Genomic DNA, 26,157 nt, shown 5'->3' on the forward strand with positions numbered 1-26,157 from the left:
GGAGGGAGGGAGGGGAGAGGGGAGATAAAGAGGGGAGAGGGGAGGGAGGGAGGGGAGAGGGAAGATAGGGAGGGGAGAGGGGAGATAAAGAGGGGAGAGGGGAGGGAGGGAGGGGAGAGGGAAGATAGGGAGGGGAGAGGGGAGGCAGGGAGAGGAGAGTGGAGGGAGAGAGGGGAGAGGGAAGATAGGGAGAGGAGAGGTGAGGCAGGGAGGGAGGGAAGAGGGGAGGGAAGGTGTGAGAGAGGTTGGGAGGGAGGGGAGGGAGGCAGGTTGGGGGGGAGGAACGGCAGGGGGGAGGGGAGGGAGTTGGAGGGAAGGCAAGAGCGAGGGAGTGCATATACATTCATTTGCATTGCAATACAAAGTAAGGGGAACAGGTGTGAGCGTGGGTGGTAATATAATTCAAGGTGAAGGGATGAAGCAGCAGTCGTACAGTGAATAAGTGTGGGAGAGGCTGTTGTTGGTTTATTCAACAGTGTGGATTTAGAGTTCTCCCAAAGAAAGAATAACGGAAGAATGATTTTGTGAAATATGAGCGAGGTGAGGTTTTCTTTAAAATGTGAGAGTCAAACTAATTCCACCAGCAGCAAAGCAACTCATTAAAATAGACAAATCGACCAGGGTTTTAACATTGTTACCTGCTTCAGAAAAAAAAGGAAATAGCAGCATGTGAGGTTATTATTAGGTGGCTATCCTAATATGGGCATGTCATTTTACAACAGGAAGTGGTGGACTGCATAATTAGCCATTTTAGAAGAAGGGTAAAGGCTCTTCTGAAAATGTCACACATATATTATAGGGACCAAAAATAACACTACTTAATTTACCGAGAACACATGCGTTGAATATGCACGAATGTTAATGAATATGCGTGCTTTGTGCCACCATGGGAATGAGTTAGAATCTGAGAAGTTTAGCGCAGACACAGAGGGTTTAGCATTGCCACTAGAAGCAGAAGGGCTGGTCCAGTTTCAATTCTTTATCCTCACAATATTTTTTTGAACAGACCGTTTTTATATTAGAACAATCCAATTGAGGTAAAAACCTTTTCAAAGTCGAATGTCTGATATCATTCCTCAAACCCCGTGTCCATATTTCAAATTAAATAATGTAAAATGTCACATGATAATAATTTGGATATCATTACTCCCAATATTTTCATCAGCTCCATGGCAATTACAGTTTTTCTCAGTCGCTTTGTTACATTTCTCAGATCAGAATTGAAACTCTCAAAACTGCCTGTTCAATCTTCACATTGTGTCACTTGTGCACATCAAAGAAGCAATTTTTCATTTCTTTGAACACGTTGCAAATGCTTTGGTACATTCATGCAAATGATTATGTACAATTCTCTGCTCTTTCCTACATTATCAATTGCTTATGTCATGTTGATCAAAATGTATTGTAATGTCCATTGAATAGTCTCACCCCCACAACATTAAGGCATTAGTTCATTGCGTAAGTCTTTACATGCAAAATGGTTGAACAAGTTGTCATAACGCAAGTTATGAACAAGTTGTCATAACATATGTCAAGCATATTTCTATACATTTGTTTCTTTTAGACTTTTTTTTCTAAATCCGTCCTGAATTGAATTTACTACCAGGTGAATCTTGACCCTCTTTAAAGGAGGGAAATGTGTGAAGTGTTGGATCAACCAACGATCAACCAGTTTACTGGAATAGCTCAAAGGTGCATCTCCTGAACCATGAACTGGCAAGTATATATATAGCTGGAGCACAACACAATGTTACATTGTCTGACAATGGAAGGACAAGGAATTGGACGGGGTCAACAGCCAGAGAGAAGAAGAGGAAGAGGAGTGAGGTTGCGTGAGAATGTGAATTTGTGGCCCAACAGACAGGAACGTCAGGAGGTGTAGGAAGACTGCACTGTAATTCCTACAGCAATGCATATACAGTTTACCCTAAGGAGATTTTCCTATGTTCACATTTCTAGCAATGACATGGTCTGTAAAAAAAAAAAAGAAAAGCGTAAATGTGAATCTTGTCCAGTCTCTTAAAATCAATCTCCCACATACACTAAGTTGTGACCTACAATTTACAATAATTGTCTTCAAAACTTTAGCCATAGTTTACATCAGAACATCCCTCCAGAGTACACTGTTATATTGACAACATGACTAAGCAATTTGACTGTCTTATCCGTACACAATGACACAAGGACTTGTCATTGTGATGGCACTTACATGTTCATTGACACAGATATTTACTTTTGAGAAACTAACTAAGGATTTTGAGCAAGAGAATGGCTTTTGCATGAAATCCATGGTGTTTTGCTATTTGTACAAATTGTTTTGAGAAATGCACTTACTGTTTTGCAAATTTCAATTCTGATCTGAGAAATGTACCAACGCGACTGAGAAAAACTGTAAAACTATAAAAAAAAAAACATGTACAGTGATAAAATAATGATTCAATGTTGTAAAATAATTCAATGTTGTGTGCCTCCGTTGTTGATGATCTAGCATTGGTATTCTCCACGACACGCAACAAAAGACTCTGAAACACTGCGAGTGCCCCAGCCCAGCAGGCAGGGAGCCATCATATCACTCATCATGGAGGCCCATCACAGCCACTTTAAGAGCTTCTATCTCACCACCAGGTGTGACGTTGACCAGCCATTACAGGCCATTTCAGAAACTACCCCAAAGCGACATCACACGTGGGAGTGTCCCCGCAGATGTATGACGGGCAGATCAATCCTAGCAGGCCGCCCGGTGGACTGTAACAACTGGTAGGCTCTGATCTACCCATCCTATATCTGGGGGGGGGACACTGTATGAAGGAGTCTGAAAGGCCTTGTAATGGCTGTTCAACATAGATGGATAGATAAACAGATAGGCCGACAGACTGATAGATGGATAGACGGATAGACAGATCAACAGAACGAAAGGTATACAGGTAGATGGATAGACCGATGGAAATACAGACGGATAGATGGATAAACGGATAAACAGATCGACGGAAAGATATACAGAGAGACGGATAGATAGATCGTCAAACAGACGGATAGACGGATAGACTGATGGACAGACACACAGATATACGGATAGACCGATAGACCGATAGAACGATAGACCGATAGAAAAGATAGAAAGATAGACAGATAGACAGACAGACAGACAGACAGACAGACAGACAGACAGACAGACAGACAGACAGACAGACAGACGGACAGACGGACAGACGGACAGACGGACAGACAGACAGACAGACAGACGGACAGACGGACAGCTATACGGATAGACAGATAGACAGATAGACAGATAGACAGATAGGCCGCATGTTTAAACACAGAGGTGCAAGTTTAAACACAGTACCTAAGTTACCGTGCACACAATGTAACCATATGCAATAAGACACATACCCTAACCCTAAACCTAACCCACCCACACATACAGACACAGAGAACACAAGCACAACATCACACCTGGTGGTGAAACAGGGAACCCCTGCTTTTAAGGGTTAGTGTAGCATGAGAGCTTCCACTGACAGCTAACAACAATGGGATCTGAACAGTCGTGACAGTGATAAGGTTAAAGAGAAAATGGACGAAACCCACGTGACACTAGCTTGAGACAAGGTGCACAGCTGTTAGAAAACTGCCACTCTGGAAATCCATAAATCCATCCAAGAGTTAACACAGGATTCCCCCGTGTAACCACTTCATACCTGCTAGTTAGGAATAACATGGTAGTCCTCCTAAACACATGAGAACCGTTTTTCGATTACAAAGACCCTACAAATGAAAGAAACCAAGGTGAGGCAGCGGGCCTACCTTTGCGGCCATCCCGCTGGAAGTCCACGTGGCACCACTCGCCGTCCGTCAGCCGGAGGGCGCTGGCCTTCATCTTGATGCTGCCGGAGCCCATGTCCATCAGCAGGTACAGGAAGCCGTCCAGGAGCTCCATGGAGAAGTAGTCTGCGCGGGGCTTGCGGTCGGGGGCCGACGCCCTCTGGCTGCCCTGGCCGAACAGCAGCAGGCCGCTGGGCTCGGTGGAGCGGAAGTCGAAGGAGATGGCGCCGGTCCTCTTGGTGTTCCAGCGCGGCAGCGTCAGGAAGGCGGCGGGCGCGTCGAAGGACACGGGCTCCAGGGCCTCCACGTCGTCGCAGCGGAAGGCCAGGTCCCCGTGGATCCCCACCTTGGGGTGCCGCTGCTCGGCCAGCCGCGACAGCTCCAGCCGGAACTCGTTGTTCTTGTACACCACCTGCAGGGAAACGGGGCGGGGCGCAGGTGAGGCGGGAGAGGGGGCCGACGGGCGGGGCACGTGGGCGGGGGGTACGGCCAGAGAGGAAGGGGGGCACGTGGGTGGGGGGGGTACGGCCAGAGAGTAAGAGGGGCACGTGGGTGGGGGGCACGACCAGAGAGGAAGGGGGGCACGTGGATGGGGGGGCACGGCCAGAGACGAAGGGGGGCACACGAGAGGGACATCCGGCAGGAGATGAACCACCGGTTTCCCCCCCGTCCTGATAGGAACGGATGCTCAGTCGGGAAGCCGCTAAACGCCGTTGCTAACGCGCTGGAAAACGACCGTGTGACATGACTGAGGGGGAAAAAAAGAAATCGGAATCGGGCTTATGACTACCGTGTGACACACCATCTCCGGCCAAACGGCGGCCGGAGATGGTTTGAAGCAGCCTCAGCTTGAACCTTTTTCATTTTTTTCAAAATATTGGATTTCATTGTCAAACAGTGCGCCGACACCTGCCTCGAGAGGATACCAGTAAGTGGCATAATTAGAGCAGCCAGCAGGCCTTCGCTCACGTGACCGGCCGGCAGCGGCGCCCAATCAATAAGTCCAGTGAGAGAACGCTAAATCACTCGCACACGGTGGAAACGCAATAGTTCCCTCCCTCGGCCGCATGCAAAACCGCACACTGCGTCCGTTTCACCTTTTAGAACAACGGGAAACCTAATTGTAGAGGAGTTTACCCTCTGGGGCGGCGTCCTAAATACATTAAATATATTTACATACATAGAGAAATGCAGGAGTCACCAGGGGTCGGACCCAACAGATGTACAAATATTTCTACATTTATATTCAATTTGACCAATACAGGAGTATGAAGGCATACAACAGAAGGTGAGAAGCAATTAAATAAGGGACACAGAAAATAGAGAAAGTATAGAATCTATGTGTGAAAAATTAGGCACAGGGGCCCAATCAGGCCCTCCGTCAAATTAAATCTGGCCCGCACAGCCATTTGAGGTTTTTAATTAATTTGAGCTCTTTTAACTCTTATACCCTAACTACAAGTCCCAGCAAGCACTGCAAACGTGTTCCTCTACGTGGGTGCTGCGTGCCGAGTTGCTGCAACCCCCTCCCCCTCGCGCCCACACAAAAGCGCAGGCGGTGGCTCTGCGAGGTCTGAGGAGGCATACGCAGGGTATCAGGCCCACCCACTGTTCCAGCTGCACCATTGACTTTGTATTAGGGGCGACCAAACTGCCCGGACCCATTTAGTCAGACTCCCTGGATCTCTACTGGCAACGTTGTCAACTAAAGCAGCCGCTGAGGCAGCCACGCCATCAACCGGGGAACCGCCATGCAGACAACTGCAAACAGCAATTGGAAGGTGTCCGACAGGCCTTCTGGTTGGAGGCTCATGTCACGCACTAAATCAAATATTCATGGCTGCTTTATAAAAAGGCACTGTTTCACTTTGTCCCTGTAAAGATAATGATTACCTTCTTGTTTAATAGTTTTTTTTATTTTTATTAATTACAAGATCTACTACTTACTGTATCTCCACAGGTGGGATTCATTAAGAGAGTATAAATACTCTCATAATGCTTTATAACAGCAATGGCCCTCATAGCTGTTATAAAGCTTGTATCACATGATAAGAGCTTTTTAATTTTTGCTTCTGTATGTATCAGAATAGATGCTCTGTATGATGCAGAATTTTGCATCATATATCAATTAGTTTAATAATTTCTTTCTTCTTTGTTTTTTCAATCGTAAAACATTTAATGATTGATTTATAAAGACGAGATAAGTCTGTAGCGTACCCGCTGTAACTCATCATCTCTAAGTGCTGTGTTTTTACAGCGATCTGTTGAGATTGGAATAATCTTCAGTCTTAATGATATATTTACCAAGATTATGTAGATTAACAGGGACACAAGGCAGAGATTCATGCATCCTATTTGACAAACACTTTTTAGCGCACTTCTAGCCAAAGGGAATTGCAGTGAAAACTGGTCATTAATTAGCAGTTAGGGTTAGAGCAATCTGGCTCATTGACAAATACACTAGGGACAACTGGGTTCAAACCCAGGACCTTTCTGCCGGGAGTCAACCTTACTAACCACAACTAAGCTATCAAGTCACTTGAAGAAATTAGAAGCAGCTTATTCATAAAAATCATCAACAACAATACACAACCCTGCATAAATTGACGTTTACATTTTGTGAAAGTTAAAAGCTGATTAGAGATATCCCAAGTGGAGAGAGATGATCAAAAGTAATGCTACTAATATAATTAGAAAAATAGCAAGATCTTGTTTCAAATAGGTTTGTTTGGAAGTGGAGACTCGATCATTTGATGCAATAGAATCCTTTTAATCTTTTCATGGAAATATAAACTGAATTATAATCCAATATTACACATTAGGGATGGTTCACAAATATGGTGTCGGAGAATGACAATTCCACTAAATATAATTTGTAACAACTTGATATTTAGAACCAGATAAGACATCTTCCAATTCATACTGGGCCTGTTTTTCAAGCAATTTCCTGAAGTAATTTGATGATTTCTTATACTCTGCCCACAAATGGAGAAATATGTGCAGGGTGCTGAGCGCTGACCTTGCAATCAAAAAAGAGAACCACTGAATCCGACCACTAATTTCCCAGCAGACGGAGGTATTATTTCTCCATGTAGCAACGTGGAGGATTCAATTGAGGCACATGGATATCCTTCACTTTAGGAGGGATGGTATAAATGATTATAAAAAAAACAATACAAAAAATAATATATAATAATACAAGGGATTCATTTTTTTGGAAATACAATAAAATCATAACAAGCAAACTGTTGTATTGCTATTCAATATTTCAGAACTCTGAATCATTTTGGTCCATTTCTATACCTAATCTACCTACCAGACCTACAACTTCTATTTTATTTACAGCATACTGTCCAGCCCAACTAGAAGAGAGATGAAGGAGGCGTTCAATTACTATGTGTATACCCTGCGGCAATCATTGGCTTTTCTACCAACACCAATGATATGAGCAATGAGCAGGGTGTTTAAACTTTGATATCAGCATGAAGATGAAATATATTCTTGTTTTGCAATAACTATTCAATCCATTTATGAATATGAGAGGAAGCATACATTAGTTATGGATGACATTCCCCCACATTACTAAGGCACGTAGAACTATAATCCATTCTGAAAATGAACCGTTAGAACTAGACTCATACAGTCTATTTCGAGGGTTAGGGTACAAACTATTATTGCACATTAAAGCTAAGGCAACTTTGGGGAAAACATCCAGAGTACTACGCTTTTGAAAGTACAAAACCCGAAAATTATCGTTTACTTATCGGTTGTTTACTGCTCCCTCCACAGCCACTCCTCAACACATGACTAGGTAGGTAGACAGACAGGGAGGCCATACAACTATTTCATTCTGGCTGATGGTTGGACAGGCTTATGACAGGCCTGCGACATCCACAGATACTTCTTTTTCTTTCAATTATTAAAAAAATATGACAAATAATGCTTTTCAATAATTTGTCCTACCCTAGTATAAGGTTAGATGCTGCTAACTCTGCTGTACTACACTGCTCCTCCTAGGCCCTACTCTCCTCATGCAGATTAACAATTTAACTCTTTTGTTAGTTTGTAGAAGGCTAACCAGCAGAGAAAGTGAGCCAGTCCAGTGAACCTTTGCTAGTTTAATGAATGTGCGGTTACTCTCTTGTGTTCATGTTGAAGTTAGCTAGTTCTGTGAACCTCAGCTAATTAGGGGGACTTCCCATGCCACCTCTCCTATTGCCATTCTCTTCTGAAGCAGGCAAACAAATTGAGAAAGTTAGCTAGCTTAGTGAACCTTAGCTAGTTAGTAGCATAGCTAGATAGCTAGTTATGGTGCCAACAGTGCTCACTCTCCTGTGCTTTTGCGAAGCAGGCTAACCAGGAGAAATGTTTCGATGTTTAGTGAACTCCCGTGCTGTCTTATGCTTGTCTGAAGCAGGCTTAACAACAGCATGGAGCAGCTGCTGTAATGTCACGTCCAATGCCTCACTTCTGAATGTCAGAGGAGCCAAACTGCTGATTAGGGATTACACAAGACAAAGGGAAGGGCGCCAGCCAACTCACACCATTGGTGCTAAAATGTCAAGAGTCAACATCATCAGCCTCTTGTCCTTGGCATGGGCAACTGTTTGGAAACACTGGATAACTGGCCAAGAGCAAATTGTTAGAACGCAGGCCCTTAAAATGGTAAGATTGTGAAACTCATTTGTTAGAAACGCGACAGCCATCCGTCAGCTCTTAGTGACGGAAACGCTCAGTGGGAATATCAATTTCTTGTCTCTTAAAGGTGGAGGTGATTGGTCAAAAGTGAGGGGGAATTTCGGGCAATCAGGGCATCTTTGCCCTGATTGGTTTAATTAATCTATAATTTGCCTGTCAATCAAACGACAGAGAATCGTAGGGAGACGGTGTAAAGATACTCTCTCTCTCTTTCTCTCTCACATCTTACCTACAGCAGCTTTACTATATTCAAATGGTTTCTGTGCCTTAAGCAGCGCTGCTGTCACGTGCAGCGCTAGCCGGTGCTGATTAGCTAATCAGTCCCGCTCATCAGTCATGTCTTATTATCTTGAGGGACTTTTTCTTATCCTGCTCGTGTTACAGCTCTGCCTTGACTGTGAGTGAAGCCGGTTGCTTTTCTTAGATCAACACCCTTCAGATGCCGACCTCGCCGCTCATGTGAAGCGGCAGTGCACCGCGGTAAATCATCAATCACGATCAAGGTGTGCTCAACAAAGCGTGAAACTAATCAGTTAGCACTGTCCAATCATTCCCACCAGATGAACCAATATTTGACCAGAGGACAATGATCTATGCGGGACGACCTCCTAATAAACAAGGCGGCGGTATTACCTGGAATCAACCAGTGAAAACCCAGGGAAAGAATCATCCAGAATTCGCTAGCAATGAAGAGTTAATTAACCGGTTCTTAGCTAGGGGGTGATTAAGTAATGGCAGGAATAAGCCATTAAGAAACACAGGAGGGGGGTTAAATGCGGGTTATTTATCCCAAAGTTCTCACATCATGATCTGTGCATCCGTAATGTCACTAATCCCTAATTGCAAAGACCCTTGGGTCAGCTAAAGGCTACACAGGTCTCCAATGTTCTCCTTGTGCAGACGGTTCTAATTAGCGCACCATCACCATTGTAGCACATCCAAATGCAGGATCAACTTTATACGACTTCATCTTGGAAGTGTTCCAGATGTTCTTAAGGTTTAACGTACCTTAAACGTGAAACCCTTTTCCCGTAAAAATCTATTGAGACTTTTCACTATGATCTTCTAATTGCAGCATGACCCGCATTAACACTGGTTAAGACAACACGTCTTAATGAAACATCCTATTGACGTTGACTATGGCAGCGATTCTCAGAATAACTGAACCTTTAAGGGCTGTTGTTGTTGGTACCGTGCTTTAATCGTCTGGAAATTATTTGCAGAAGTAATAGCTAGAGTGGAGGTTAACTCATGCTGCATATTCAACAGGTCCTCAAGTACTTCCCATTCCGCATGACTGGATCAAAAATTAATTGAGCAAGATATAAAGGTTTGCCTTCTTTAACACTTCTGAAATCATAATGACATTTCTTACCTGTGTTGGTTGTTATTTCAATCCAACTTATTGACCACCAAACGAGTTGATTCCATCTTCGACTGCCTGAGCCCTAATTAATCACCCTTTCTCTCTGACTTTATATCAACATCAATGCTAGAGCCGTATAGCCTCATATCCGTGAAGCACGTGTATCCCAGAGACCTCACAATAGCTGCAACAGGTCGCACGCCTCAGTGAAACCTCCCCAAGAATATAGAAGCACGGGGCCAGCAGAAGGACGTGCTTCCTGCTGAAACAAAAATCCCTGAATCTAATTTACATGTGTTACAACGGTCCCCTTCTCCTCGAGAGAACCAGGTAGAGGTAATCATACATTCACAGCGCCGCACTCCGCGTGACCCATTTCTCCTTCAAAAGCAGACCGGAGAACCGCGGAATCAATGGAGCCTAGCGAGATGTGGCTGGCGGGCGGATGCGGGACGCCTTCACCCACGCAGAAGACACCCCCTGCTATCGGCCGTGTAGAAAGCCTCCGCACGGGGCCGTACTCACGTCTTTGAGGCAGCCCATGAAGTTGTTGCTGACGGGGGAGCCGGGCAGGTCGGCCGTGTTCTGACTCCCGCCGATGTAGAAGAGGTCGTCTGAGCCCAGCATGGTGTAGTCCTCCTGGGTGTAGCCCGTGGTGGTCAGGATGCCGTCCACCAGGATGGTGACCTGCAGGGGGCCATTTTGGAGATAATCATGTTTAGAGTCTGGAGTGGGAGTGAAACACAACAATTAGGTGTTCTTAATAGTTCACCACAGTAGACGGTAAAATCTTATTTGAATAATAGGTATCCACGGATACACTGCGAATACCTGATTATTTTTCTTTAATTTATATTCACAATATAAAGTTATATTCCGTCTATATTTTTTTCGTGCATTTTACCTACTTCTGTGAGCAATCTCATTTTAGGATTTGTATCTTTTAAATGATTTAACTGTGCATTCCCATCAGGGATAAGAAGTGGATCTTATCCTTTATTATCTTAGGCTTAATGTGCACATAAAATGTCTATTAATGTTTAGATAACTAATTCTATGTCTGAATGTCTTTTTTAAGCGTATCAAATTAACAGGAGGTTATTTAATAATATAACATTTGCCCAAATGCAGATGCTTTTTATCAAAAGGGACAATACATTGCGCGTTGTAAGCATAAGTAGAGCCTCCAGAGGGATTGGAACAGCTGACCCTGACACTGTTTATGTACCCCGCTCTACCATGTTTTAAACGCTAAACCATCAGAGTGGCTAAAAGCAGCTTCAACACTCAAATGGTAGTTCTCACACATGCCCCGGTGACAGCTGGGCCATGTGCGAGATGGTAAGACACCAAAGACGCATCGCAAACATGCCTCGTTCTAATTCAGTTTCTATGCAAACAGTTCACACTGTACATTCATTGACGTTGAATAGGATTTGTGAAAAATGCTACGAAGGCCTGTAGATAACATGCCTTTGACCTTGCGGTGGTGCATGTATATGAAGTGAGTTTGGGAGGTGGACATGGTCTGGGACCACAGGTCGGCCTGGAGCGCTGCAAGGCGCAGTGCCTACGTGGGCCAGCGAGCCAGCAGGGTTGAACCACCCAGCCATCATCAAAGATAGCTTTCGCCCTCGTTACGGAGCAATCTCCTCCGCCACACAGAGATCACAGGCGTATCGCACGCGTCCACATAGTGGCGTTCCACCTCAGGCCTGCCTCCTCGTTATGAGCACTAGGATAATGGTTTCTAATCTAGCACCAGAGAGACATCTGACTGCTATAATAATAATAATAATAATACGTCCCAGCCGGTAATTAATGTCAGTCCCAGGAATAAATTACAGCTGTCGTTCTACGCCGTCTCACAAGGTCTCTGATTTATACGACAGGGCAAGCAACCAATTCACTGAGATAACCTGCACTGTCCGTCTGCAGAATCATTGTCGTATTGACACACACACACACACACACATACCCACGCACATGCACACACACACACACACAAACACACACACACACACAAACACACACACAGATCTGCTACTGCTGCTGCTGCTTAGTGCAAGTGTCAGAATTGAGGTCATATTTTCTCTGTAGAAAGAGGAAAGACAAACATAAAACACTGACAAAATGTTTGCTTTGGTTCGCGTGATGGCCTAAAAATAGAGGAATAAATGATTCAATAGGGGGCTGGGGGGTGGAGGGGGTGGGGGTCATGTAAGGCTTGAGCGTAAAAGTATAGCACTGTCGTGTGTATGGAGGAGAGCGAGAGAGAGACTCAGTCAGAAAGCACAAGGAGAGAGAGCGTAAGTCAGATATCACAAAGAGAGAGAGAGAAAGAGAGAGAGCAAGTCAGATAGCATAACGAGAGAGAGAAAGAGAGAGATAGGCAGAAAGCACAAAGAGAGAGCGAGAAAGAGAGACAGAGAGAGAAAGTCAGGTAGCACAACAAGACAGAAAGATAGTAAGAGAGTGGGAGGGATGGAGAGAGAGATGGAGAGAGAGAGCGAGAAAGAGAACGAGAGCGAGAGAGATAAAGAGAGAGAGAGAGAGAGAGAGAGAGAGAGAGAGAGAGAGAGAGAGAGAGAGAGAGAGAGAGAGAGAGAGAGAGAGAGAGAGAGAGAGAGAGAGAGAGAGAGAACGAGAGAGACAGAGAGAGGGTGTTAGAGAGAGACGTAGATAGAGTAGGTGAGTGGGAGGCACAGAGAGAGAATGAGAGAGGGACAGAGGGGTGGGTGAGAGGGAGGTATACAGAGAGTGAGAGAGAGGGAAAGAGAGCGAGAGAGCAAAGAGAGAGCAAAGAGAGAGGGAGAGTGAGAGAGAGGGAGAGAGAGAGAGAGAGAGAGAGAGAGAGAGAGAGAGAGAGAGAGAGAGAGAGAGAGAGAGAGAGAGAGAGAGAGAGAGAGAGAGAGAGAGAGAGAGAGAGAGAGAGAGAGAGAGGGAGGGAGGGAGGGAGGGAGGGAGAGGGAGGAAGCCATATAGCAAAACAGAGGAATTCTATCGCTGCAGATAGACGGAAATACAGGATGCAGTAATAAATACAAAAAAAAACACTCTCCCACTGCAGCTCTCACAGGAGCAGGAAATGTTCCCCTGTATCTACATGACAGTTAGCCAGCCTATCTGGGGAGGGGAGGAGGAGGCGGAGGAGGAGGAGGGTGGGAGGAAGGTAGGAGTTGGGGGAGGGGCAGCAATTTACGCTAGGATCAAGTACACGGCAGGAAGCATAAGAGAGCCTGTAAGCAGACGAGGAGGAAGGAGAAAGAGGCGAGGAGGAGGAGGAGGAGGAGGAGGGAGAAGAGGAAGATGAGAAAGAGGAAGAGTGAGGAGAAAGAGAAGGAGTCTAGGAGAAACTGTAAGAGGTGAGGTGGAGGAGGAAGAGGAGGAGGGAGGAGAAAGGTGTTTGGAAGAGGAAAAAGAGCAGGAGTTGAAGAGGAAGAGAAAGAGGAGGAGGATAAAGAGGTGGGGAGGATGTGAGGAGGAGGAGGAGAACATGGAGGTAGGGGAAGAGAAACAGGGGGGAGGAGAAAACGAGGGGGGAGGCCGAGGGAGGAGGAAGCAGTGGGGAGGAGAAGTGTGAGTGCGGGGAAGAGCGAAGCGGCTGGTTCGGTGCACATGGGCGTGCGACCGTGGAGGCAGCAGCGGCACCTTGCCCTCCTGCTCTCTCTCTCGACCGAAACATTTTAGCTGGGCTCAGGCTCATCTCCCCGGTATGAATCAATGATGATGTGACTCAGATCCATTAGGAGGGAGAGAAAAAAACAACCGGACTAAAAGCCGTATGTAAATGAGGAGCGGGGGAATTTGATGAAGCCAGGCAAGACATTTAGACTCAAACCGCTATCTGTTATGCATAATAAATCACACCCACTGCCATGCTCATTTGCGGCCGTGCATTCTCTAATTACGTCATTCAATATGGAAGCAGGCTGAGGGGCCACTCTGCACAGTGCCGTCCCTGTACTGGCCCTTGAGGCCCCCCTGAGGAAACGTCTGAGGTATGTTCTGGTCATACAGAATCCACACAGCAACCATGCAACCTTGCAGCTAGACAAATTCAATTATTATATATACAGTATAGCAAGTAAATCTGCCTCTCTCTCTATTGCCAAAGTTGACAAACAAAACAAAAAAACTAATCATTGATTAGTTTTTTGGTAAAAAAAAACAATAATATAAAATTCAAAACATTGTTATACATTATGAATACCACATTAGTTGGAAGTCAAATATCTATGTGTCAGTCTCTCCATCTCTCTCTGTCTCTCTGTCTCTCTCTGTCTCTCTCTGTCTCTCTCTCTCTCTCTCTCTCTCTCTCTCTCTCTCTCTCTCTCTCTCTCTCTCTCTCTCTCTCTCTACATATAGAGATAAGATTATCTGCGACTGAATGATATACAGTGCTGGGGTTTTCAAAGTGTGCAGTATACATAATACTATGAAAACTCAATGCTAATTACAGCACCGGTTATGTGAAAGTGCTCCTTTAAGCCACTGAGTGTTTGAAACCTCTACATTACAGTGGGTTTTACTACACGGTGGAAAACCTTTGAAGTACGTGTTCACTAACGCATTCACTGTGATATATTTCCTTTTAATGCTTAAGAAGTGTTGCACAGTGTTCAATTACATAACTACATAATCCATGTGCTATTTTCAACAAAGGAAAGGACATGGTGAGGATTCTATAAATACTGATCAAGGACCACTGATTGGTGGACTACTGGATTATTTTCGGGATGCTTCAGCTGACATTTTAGCACCGCAAACAAATACTTTGATTGCCCGAAATTCAACATTCATTTGTTTCCCTTCCATCTAAAGCGGTCAGCGTACCTCATGGGGAAATAAGTTCGGCAAGGTCGTCGCAAGATGAAGTGATTGCAGAGAAAAACACACAAGCGCATACCTCACCGTACGTTGCTTTCAGCACAAATTGCACCTCCAATATCTAGCGAATTGCAGAGCTCTCCGCGGACGAAGGCGATGCGAACCTCGTGTGTGATTAGTCACAAAAAAAAGACAAGTGGGATTCATTTTGATACGGTTTCCCCCATCTCCGTTGAGACCAGACTGGTCTTGACTAATGGGACGTTCACTGACCAAAGTGAACCTGCGTCGAGTATAAAACAAGTTTGTCTGCAGAGGGCCTCTTCAGTCTCTGCTGGCCAAGATAAAAATCTACTTTATTTGAAGCATGCTGTCCACTTTAGACGAGAGCAGGCTGCAGTGGTCACAGTGTGCTTGTTGTCATTCTGACCACACTGGCAGTTCTAAGATGGCCGTCTGCTGTGTAAGTCGTAGGTGTACGGATCTGTGTGTTTCTGTTGCCTGTGTTTAGCTGTTCCTTCAAGACATTGTTATGAATGCGATTCCCTTTTTACAAACACCATTTCTATCACAACAAAGAAGGTAGTTCACAGCTAATGAGCTCATAGTGTTCTGGTGGCAAGAGTGTCATTTAGTAGAGAATAACAAGACGTTTAGGCAGCGCACATATCGTTTTACACTGCAGACTCTGCTGCCCAGGATTTGTGGGAACCCTCGGGGTAATATAAAGTTGATTTTGTCATGGTCTTTTGTGTTTGTGGAGCGAGACTTTGAGATGCTAATTGCAGTAAAAGATGTGTTAAAGATGCCAAATGCATGCCTTGCATACACACTCACACACACACACACACCCCCCCATCCATCAGTCTTTCATTCTAGCTTTTTATCTGTGTTAGAGACAAAGAATCATTCGGTGGATCAATCTGTCTGCCTGTCTGTGTGGCTCTGTGGCTGCGTGCCTGTGTGTGTGTGTGTGCACGTCTGTCTTTCTGTCTACATATGCAAGCGTGCACGTGTGCATACAGTGCCCGACGCCCGTATGTACACAGTGCAGGTGTGTGTGTGCTCGTGCATGTGTGCGTGCGCTTGTGTCCATGCGTGTGCGCTAAACACGCGTGCGTGCGACGTACCTGGCGCAGGTTCCGCGTGACCCGCACGTCGTGCCAGCCGTTGTCGTTGAAGTTGCCGGCGGCGGGCTCCACGAGGGCCTCGAAGGCCCCGGAGCCCAGGTTGATCACCAGCCACAGGGCCCCGTTCCTCAGGGACAGGTTGACGTAGTCGGCCGAGCGGCCCGTGTGCAGCAGCAGCCCGTTGCGCTGCCGCGTGCGGAAGGACAGCGTGATCTCGTCCAGGCTGCTCTGGATGGGCGTCTGCGACAGGTTGTAGCTGAAGAACTCGTTGCCCCTGAAGGTGGCCACCGACTCAGCCTGGCCTGGGAGGACCCAGGGCGGGGGGAAACACACATCTCTAACGGCCGCCCACGCTTCGTCAGTCCCTTGGGGTCACGGTCGGACCCTGACCCCAAGGGACTGACGAAGCAGTGGGCGGCCCCCCTGTCTGAGACGTGTTTTTCCCCTGTGTTGGCCTGGGGACCCCCGGGGGAACACGTCTCAAGAGGCCCCTCCCTTTAGCATAAGGGGGGAGGGGGGGGTCAAGGTTGGACCGCGTACACACCCCGGGGATGTACCCTTTAGTTATTATGAGGCTATATCTACACACACACACACACACTCAGACACATATATATATATATAGAAATACATATATATATGGCATCAAGGAGACGTTGTAAGACATCTGACTTATCTACATGATAAATGCACACAGACTAGTAGAGCTCCTCATAATGTCTACTATTCTAGCATTTCCAATGACAGCGTGAGAATCATGGAGAGGTATATATAAGATGTTATTTGTGATGGTTGTTTAACATCAGTGTCTCGTTGACACGATCAAAAAAAAAGCCAATGATCGTTCGGTTTGGGAGGTTTGTGGAAATTGTAGAAAAAGGAGTTGTCGGTTTTTTCAGTTTTTTTCTGTTTGTTGACAACTATTATTGAAAACACAACACCTTACTAGAAAGAGATAAAGTTGTCACCAATATTCCACTAAAGACTGAATATTACGACGAATTGTTTTCACAGATACCTGCAACATAGTCAACGAAGAAAACACATAAATAAAGAAAGAACACATCCAAACAGCCGAACAGAAAAACGAAACGATTGGAGTTGAAAAACGAAGGGATTAACTGGGAAATAAATTTGAATAAAGTGCAAGGCTGACTTTGGCTTTTATTTGGCAGATTTATCGCTGCTTGTCAACGGCAGGGCCAGATCGCCTTTTAGAACTAGAGTGTTTAACAGTGAGGCCCCCTATGATCGTTAACGCCGTGACCCAGATTATCGCTCAGGCAGAAAATCGCTGGCTACATTTCCGGGTTCATCTAAAAAACTTGAGCATTATGAAAAATGGGAAACGTGCTTTGTCTTGGATTTACAAAGAAGGGCAAAAATTGCTTGCTTGTCGTGACAGTGGAAAGGGAACCTTTAAGAAGACTTTGGTTAATATTTACGTCACTACGCCGTATTCACACACACGACTAGGAATGATCTCAAAACGACTGACCTTTAACCCTGTTTAGCCTGTTTAAGTCTTTCATGAGTGAAACATTGAATTGTCTTGGTTTTCTTAAATGTAGACGTAGTCCACAGCACATTACGGCACTCTGATACAAGAGAGAGTATACCAATACGCATCTCAAGGAAGATTTATACTTTAACAGTAAAAAAAATGCTGCATATGTTTATCTGAAAAGGTGGATTCAGCAGTGGATATTCTTCACCTCACTAACAAGCAAGAAGAACCGAGGAAATCCTGTTTAGTCTGTCACCCTATTACTGTTCCCATTTTACATTCTCCCTCTCCTTATGGTCTCATTCTACTACTGGTCTGCACTTAAACTAGACATACGGCTATAGAAGCAGCACTCACACTGTACTTCTCCATTCGGTATTTAAGATGGCAGCCATGTTTATCTCCATCAGCCAACCCTTTCCTAATGCCAAGGAGGTCATATTAGCCAAGAATGTCCTCCTTCGGCTCTGTCTTAAATCCAATCACTTCTCTCTCGAACATGAACGTTTCCTGGAGCCAAGAGCGGGAACACAGAAGTAGGCCTCTAATCTATGATGTCACACTGATGTACCGCCAGCAGCGGCTCAATTTACAAAGAACCAGCAAATTACTTTCCTGAAGTTTTACAGCGTATCTCCCGGATTTCTTTTTTTTCTTTCTCTCTCTCACTCGTTCTCTCTCACTTGTATAATATTATGGGCTGTTACCTTTACCCGACCAGGCCTCATTGTTTAAAGCCTTCCACCTCTGCAGCCGCACGGCTGGCGTTGTACTGTGTATGGGCGCTATTTCTTAACACCTCCGCGCGGGAATGTGTCCAAGAAATGGGAATGATATGATTTGATCGTTCAATATTGGAAACCTGGGACATTGTAGTCTGCTCTGGCACGTTCACACACGATTTAACAAGGAGATGTTGATTAAGATATCATAGTGCCTGTTGGGGATCATTCTACTTTGTTTTATATATGTTTTTATTGCTATATAATTATATAATTATAATAATTATTATAATTATATGCATTAATTTAGGGAGGACTTGCGAACCACATGATCTTAACTCCAGCTCCTATTGGCTAAAGCAAATCCCATAAGCTTTAATGGCCAACAGTTTCCTCAACATTTCTGTTATGTTGAACATTATATTTATTTTAAACACATATGAGGTGACTTAAATTATCTGTTTGTTTTATTTGTCTTAGCCCCTTTAGCTGTTCTTAAATAAACTACCTTGCATATTATTATTTTTTAAACCATCTGCACTGGTAAAGCAACAACGCTATTTGTAGAAAACTTTCATTAATTTCCTCTCTCTTTCCTATATTCCCAATGCAGCCCAAGAATATTTTTTAGCTCTTAAGAGATAAATATGGTTAACTGCAGAGGAAGGAATGTAAATGCAAATGCAAAATACATTAACCCCTCCAATCACATGGACTCTCAATTTTAAACGCTTATTTTACGTCTACACTTATGCAACACTTTACTCGCAAATCCTGGTATGCAAATCCAGGTGAATTATCTCTAAAAGCACTATTGGCAGTGGCTTTGTGGAGTTGAGGATCAATAAGTGGAACATTAGAGCCGTTTATTTGCAGGGGGAAACACACACCGCTGTTGCATATTAGAGAGTGTATTGACCTACTGTGTGTTGAGCTGAAACCTCTCTCACGGCTGATACTGGAGCCAGCCTGCATCCCCTGCTGCCTACAACCTGTTCTGAAATCCCCCCTTTAACACCATGAGAACCGACTGATCCAAAGGTAAACCCTGTTTTTATTTTGTTTGTGGTTGTTTCATCCGTTACCTTGGCGATTAACTGCAGAGGGTCAAAGGTGAAGTCCAAGAAGCTCAGTCAGTGGGCAGGACAAAGTGGGTGGGGCGAGTTGTGACGGACAACACATCGAGTGAGTAACACACACAGAGCATCACATGACAGGAAGCAACAAATGGAATATGCATATACGTGAGGAGAGATAGATAGGAGATTATTGAGGCACAGTCAACGCAAATGGTTGCAGGGAGGCAGGGAGGGAATGAGGGAGGGAGTGGGAGGGAGGGGGAGGGAGGGAGAGAGGGAGGGAGGGAGGGAGGGACAGAGGTGATTCTGGAGGTTTTTTTAAGGAGGGACGAGCAAGCCAGTTGACCCCATACCTTGGCGGGTCAGCTTCAGATGCGCCAGACCTTGAGGGAAAGAATAGAAAGAAAAAGAAAACAGGGGATCGGGAGGAAAAAAGAGGAAGATCATAACGAGACTCGGGAGAGGAACGGAAAAGCTTTGTCACAATGTTGGACTGCAGTTTGTGACAGACATCCTCGGTGGTACGGATGTCGGAGGTCCGAAAAAATCGAAAACATAAAGGAAATGATATTAAAGAAACGAGAAAACAGACAAACACCTCGAGGGGGGTGGGGGGAGGGGAGGAGGGAGCGCGAGAGAAGAAAAAACAACATCTTGTTCGGCGCAACCCCTGGAGAGGTTGCTCACAGAGATGTTTTTTTTCAAAATGGAACACATATGCTACAGTAAACGCAGACCGAGTTTGAATAGGTGTTTTCTATTTTATCCAAGTCCAATCAATAATTGTATTATTTTGGGGGGGGGGGGGCGGGGTTCAACACAAAATCTTAAATTGACTAAACCTTGTTTGGAACCAATAATATAAGAAATTAACAAGGAAACTGTCAAAATACAAAACTATGTGGACAAGATAGAGCAGGATCAATGATGGATCCTAGACCTATCGCTACTTTACAAGGCATCTATTTATGGTCAAATATATTGAAAGGAACAAAGCACAGGATGCGACCTATAAATCCAGTGAGGAACTTTAATGTTGGGCAATTAGTTTATCTAATTACAGCATCTTTGGCACCGCATTAAAAAGCTCACTCCCACACACCACGTGTTGCCATTGTGTCAAATTGGTGTGTTTGGCACGATTGTGGAGAACATGTTATTGATCTTTCACTGCGCTAATTCACCGGGGATTTACAACACAGCTCATTTGGTTGGTGAATACGGCCTGTTGCGCACACACACACAGATACGCACACACACACACACACACACACAAACACACACACACACACACACACACACACACACACACACACACACACACACACACACACACACACACACACACACACACACACACACACACACACACACACACACACACACACATACGTACGTAGGTACATATATATTCATCCACACACACATAGACCATTACGGATCCACTGGATCTCCTGACCCAGACTCATTAGCATGATGACTAGGGGGGGAGCATGACCGCAGCGAACGCCCATACACAGCATCATCTACTGAAGCCACCAACCATTAATATCTTCTTATTTTCCCATTAGAGCAACATTTCCTCCTGGAGGTGGTGAGGGGGGGGGGGGGGGTTGTTGGAGTAAAACCTAATTTTTTTAAATTGTGTAAACATTAGAGAAGTATGATTCATTTTAATAAAAAATAAATAAATAAAAATGAAAACGGTAAAAGTGGTTGGCATAGCAACCGGCGCACTTTTCTCTCGCTCCGAAACGGCATGTTCAACAGTCTAAGCCACCTAAAATTCTCTCCCCTTATCTTTGCACACACACATCACTACTTTCTCAGATGAACACGTTCCCTAGTATCTCTCTCTCTCTCTCTCTCTCTCTCTCTCTCTCTCTCTCTCTCTCTCTCTCTCTCTCTCTCTCTCTCTCTCTCTCCTCTCTCTCTCTCTATCTCTCTCTCTCTCCCTCTCTCTCTCTCTCTCTCTCTCTCTCCCTCCCCCGCACTTTTTCTCTCTCTCTCTTCCCCCCTCTCTCTCTCTCTCTCTCTCTCTCTCTCCCCCTCTCCCCTCTCTCTCTCTCTCTCTCTCTCTCTCTCTCTCTCTCTCTCTCTCTCTCTCTCTCTCTCTCTCTCTCTCTCTCTCTCTCTCTCTCTCTCTCTCTCTCTCTCTCTCTCTCTCCCCCTCTCCCTCTCTCTCTCTCGCTGGGCTCTCCTGGGCACAAGGAGGTACACTCTGGTGTTTATGTTTCCACAATTATTGTCCTGAATAGTTATTTTAATCCCAAGCAACAGAGCTGTAAAAGATTACTTGTGGAAGCAGTGGCCTCTGTCGCATCACACACACACACAGTTTCAAATGAATACATTGGGAATGTAGAGTAACCCGAAATAATACACTAAGATGTCCGGGTACCTGCATAAGCAGAATGGGTATGGGGGGAAATCATGACATTAAAAAAATAGATATTCATTTTTATGCCTGTTCAGAAGAATTGAATGAAAAATAATATTTTTCAAGCAAATGTTACTTGAACCGTGTCAGTGTTAGTATACATTTATTTATATTATTACATATGGTTGTTTGTTTTTGGTCGTGATCCTTGATTAGGACGGACTGGTGGGCACCCAAGAAACAAGGAAAATAAACAAAATCCTCTTTCTTTACGTTATTCTCTGATTTGATTATCGACAGACATCCTGCGCTGGTGTGTTTGAGGCGCTTGGCTGTGCCGGATTTACACTCGCAGCGGCTCTAATATTGATTCTATGCTTCCCTCGCCTGTAAAACGCTGCTAAATGAATACATGCAGATGTATAAAGACTGCTGTCCAATACAAGACATGCTTTATAAGTCCTGTGGTGGAATTGAATATAATTAGAGGGGATCTTGGATGTGAAACCTATTGCTCGAGGATTAGGGTGGGCTGCGTTTGTCTTCGCGACGGCGTGGACGCACTCGATGTGATCCTAGCCTAATTAGGGATTAGCCCAAGGACACGTCCAAGCCACACAACACCACAGATCTCCTGTTTAAACGTTTCTTTGTTTGCAGACATCCACATCCGTTTGGTTCAGAGTCAGAGCTATTCGATCTCCTCAATGGAGAGATGTCTGGAAGATGAATAGCGCCGCCCGGCTAAAAAATGACACATCTTCACATGTATTGACAGAATGACTGCAGTGTTAAATATTGGCTTTAACCCTCTTCAATGCGTTCCCGCCGTGGTGAAACGAGGGATCCGCAGGGGTCTTTTCTCGGGCCGAGTAAGCTTTGTTAGGTAGTGGTCCTTATCTCTCTCTCCCAGGCCACAGTGATGAAACACAGGGGGGCAGCGAGGGGCTGGCGAGACTCGGCCCTCCCTGGCATCAGAGCGTTCAGTCCGCCCCTAGATAGATCCGGGTCCAGGCTGTGCCTCGGACGGAAGAACGGATGGAAGGACAGCTGACTCACCTGCAGTCCACTACTGAATCAATCCAGACAATTTTTATGAAACTGCAACGCAGCATCCGCTTAAAGTGGGACACAAAAAGAGAGAATTCTTGCAGGGCATACATTCCCCGGACTCACGGCCAGGGTGGCTGCGGTAGTATATATAGGTTAGCATCCATACCATCCGGGGCGACGACAGCAGCGGAGGCTAAGGCATTGAGCTGTCTACAGCCACTGATTTAAGAGGCGTAAAGACGCGGCTGCCAACTAGGACAGGGGCCTCATCTCAAGGATAGTGTGGGACGGGCAGCGGGATGGAGAGTGTCATTTTCTGTCACACTTGTTCCCATGCATTTTTCACTAGAGATTGTCTTCATGACACATGATTTAATTCAGGGAAGATTATAGCAAGCTCATTATGGTGGATATTATTAAATGACGCTCTTTGTTTCTGTTGGTGAGCCCGGTCACCAGCTAGCTTCACTCGAGACAAATTGAGTTAATTCCATTTTTGGCCCGGCCTTAAGAAATTAAACCTATTACCTATTAGTGAGGAGTATTATGTAGATGCGGACCTGGAAACTACTTGGAACAATAACAGTTAAGTCCCCGGAGCCCGCTGTCGCCCAGAGCCAGGCGTCAGCACTAATGGCGTGGATAATTTACTGTGTTGTCAGGACTCAAGGTAAACATTTCATTTGCGCCCCGTCTGGTTTCCACTCCAGGTTCGACGGGAACGCACTCTGAACATCTTGAATTTTAATGCTGACCTAAGCCACTCTCTTGCTCAATTATATTATTGACATGTAAATAATGTGGTATAAGAATAGGAAATGGCGGTTGTTTGGGTCCATGTTCTCAAAGCTGGCTTGCGACAACATAGAAACATTGTAGACAGAGGGATCGCCGAACCAGTGCCGTAGGGATGGAGCCAACGCAACACAGGTCTGACCCGAGGGTGAAGAATCACCAGGAGGGTTGTAAACCCGCATGAATACGTTCAGCAGTTATAAACAACAGAGCTCCTTTTAAAACCTGACATCCATGGAATCCTTTTAACGCCATGTATCTACTGAACCTGCCTTTAAACCTGACACGTGTATTAAATCCAAACAGCCTCCCTTTTAAAGGAGCGAGACAGTTCAATTCATCACTACGGCTTCCACGTCGATCCCGTCTGGTCTGAGGCGGCCACGTCTGCGTGATCAACAGAGATCAAATGTAGCTTTTAACAGGACACCTGACCTCCCTGTGTGTTCCACACAGGGAGCTGGAACGCATCGGCCAGCTACTGATTTAACACAGCCGGCACTGTGGGTACTGTGTACTAGAAAGCATCCAAAATAAACGGCTGCCTTTTTTAATTGACAAAACCCTCTTATGCTGCATACGATGTGGATGCTCCTCTGTCGACTTGCAGCGGTAGAAACATTGTCCGCTGAATGCAAAATCAAAGAGCGGCTGCAGCAACATCTTATGTACTGTGCAGAGAGAGACTCCATTATCTTGTCCCAGCAGAAGAAACATTCCAATCTAAATTATTCAAAGAAAGGAATTTACGATAGCGAAGAAATAAAGGAAGAAAATGGCTTCAAATATTTATACAGATTAACTATAATTAAGGAAATTATTTGAAGAGTATAACTTATAAAAAAAAAAAAACTCTGTTGTCTCTAGACTAGCATACTGATAAAATATTCAAGCATATTTATACAATATTCTAGCTTACTGATAATATATTCTAAGATCTTGATGATATATTCTAACATTCTGATGATCACTATCTATACCAGCATACCAATTATACATACAGGCATATTGGAAATATATATCATCCTATTGATATATACTATATCCCAGCATCGCTCTACACATGAATCTCTCCATCCTGCTTGACCTAACGCCCCGGGCCATCATAATGCATCTCCTCTGGGGTGAATTAGTTGCGTGTCAGAACTGCAGTCCAAATTGACAAGAGCCACTTGATGACAAAGCCCTGGTGTGTTTCAATAGTAAACGATAAGACAGCACACTCTTCTTAGGGAAGAACAAGAAGAGGGTGGGCTGAAGTGGGGGGGGGGCGGGGGGGGGTCTTACCTTCAACTTCCTTCTGGACTGCTACTAGAAAGAGAGAGAAGAGAGAGATTGGTTTTAGAGATATTGACTTTGCAGCCGCTTACGCCTCAAACTCTCCACATCTCGGCCCATGAATCTTTTCCTATGGTTGTTTGAAATTACACAGTGAGAGACGCTTTCCCACGTCTGAACGTACAAAAGGCTGAAATGGGTTTTTCGGCAAAACATAAAGCGGGGTTGTTTGTGGGGGGAAAAGAGGTGTGAAGGTGGGATCCGGATCGTTTTAATGCTCCGACAACACACTTTATCAAGCGTTTCCTGTGTGGGATGGGAGAGCGTCTGGGTGAATCTATATATGACGGAGGGGAAATGAGTCAGGGGAAGTAGAGGCGGGCTTTGCTTTAATGAAACAGATGCGTGATCGCACATCTCCCCGTGTACGTACTGCGGGCCCACCGCCGCGACGGGCAGAGGGGCCAGGCTGAGGTTAACTTCCACATCGGTTTAACCGTCTACGCCGGTCTACTCGGCTATATGCTATTATGTTCTATTGAATATCATTTGATAGCGTACAATTGTCAATTTACATCGTACTAGGATCTAATCCATTCAATTTTGTTCAACTGCCTCTATTTCCTAATATGTTTCCATCTAATTTAAGGAATTCTATACAATCCTATTTTGTTCCATTTTATCATACAATATGTTCTTCACATTATGACTATTTATGGGTTCTCAGCTGGCCAATTCTATTCTGTTATTTTTTTTGTATTTCATGGGTTTCAGTTGTAGATCTATATCCTAATGCTGTATTTTAGTCGGTTGCTAATGATCTATTCTTCGAGGTGGAGGTTGTGCATAATGCATCTCTTCGATGCAGGCAGAGTGACGGTGCTGTCATACCGATAGGCTGCTGTCTGTAGATTACACAGGAGGGGAGGGGAAGATCAGGTACATGAGAGACACCAGAATCAATATGTAACGTTTCACTAGAGCCTGAGAAAACCCCAGTCTTATCCCTGAAGAAAAGCATCCTCCCCTGACCCAGAAAACGCAGCAATATTCCAATTCAATAACAGCCTTAAGAATCTCAATCTGAACAATGAACCAACATCGTGTCGAACAATAAGGTTTCCATGATGTGTCGCTTTATTCTTTTAAATGTGTTTTTTTCAAAGATTTTCCTGTTAGCGGGTGAAGCCTCAATCTACCAACCGTCAATCTCGCAGAGGCCACCTGGAACTGAAAAACACTGAGCTGACATCAGGAACAATACGCAAAGAAAAGGCTGGCAGGGCAATTACCATGTTCAGATCCCTGCTGGTTCCTCTGTGTAGTACCACCTTCAGCTTCCTTTCACTCAGAAACCATGCATCATGACGTCTCTTAGCTTGGCTTATTTTAGCTTTTATTATTCTAGCTGGTCGGTTAGCTTGCCTCATTTTAGCTTATCCCCTAGCTTATGTGGAGTTTATTGCTTAGCTCATTTTAGCCTGTCCCTTATCTTACCTA

The 26,157-nt window shown here is 44.8% G+C and overlaps 1 protein-coding gene across 11 annotated transcripts in view; it reads right to left on the bottom strand.

Annotated features, from left to right (window-relative positions):
* The window catches only part of LOC115546740 (neurexin-2), a 108,864-nt gene that overhangs the window by 64,177 nt on the left and 18,530 nt on the right, over positions 1-26,157 (bottom strand). For 4 of the 11 annotated variants that reach the window (XM_030360460.1, XM_030360455.1, XM_030360459.1 and 1 more), the window contains exons 3-8: positions 24,667-24,690; positions 19,505-19,534; positions 19,158-19,169; positions 15,844-16,145; positions 10,409-10,570; positions 3,802-4,231 (exon numbers count right to left, since the gene is read on the bottom strand). In XM_030360460.1, coding sequence (XP_030216320.1) covers positions 3,802-4,231; positions 10,409-10,570; positions 15,844-16,145; positions 19,158-19,169; positions 19,505-19,534; positions 24,667-24,690 — 960 coding nt within the window. The remainder of the gene's footprint in view (positions 1-3,801; positions 4,232-10,408; positions 10,571-15,843; positions 16,146-19,157; positions 19,170-19,504; positions 19,535-24,666; positions 24,691-26,157) is intronic. The other 7 variants (XM_030360463.1, XM_030360456.1, XM_030360453.1 and 4 more) reach the window with 5 other exon arrangements.

This window comes from Gadus morhua, chromosome 7, assembly GCF_902167405.1.
Source record: "Gadus morhua chromosome 7, gadMor3.0, whole genome shotgun sequence".
NCBI classification, from domain to species: Eukaryota; Metazoa; Chordata; class Actinopteri; order Gadiformes; family Gadidae; genus Gadus; species Gadus morhua.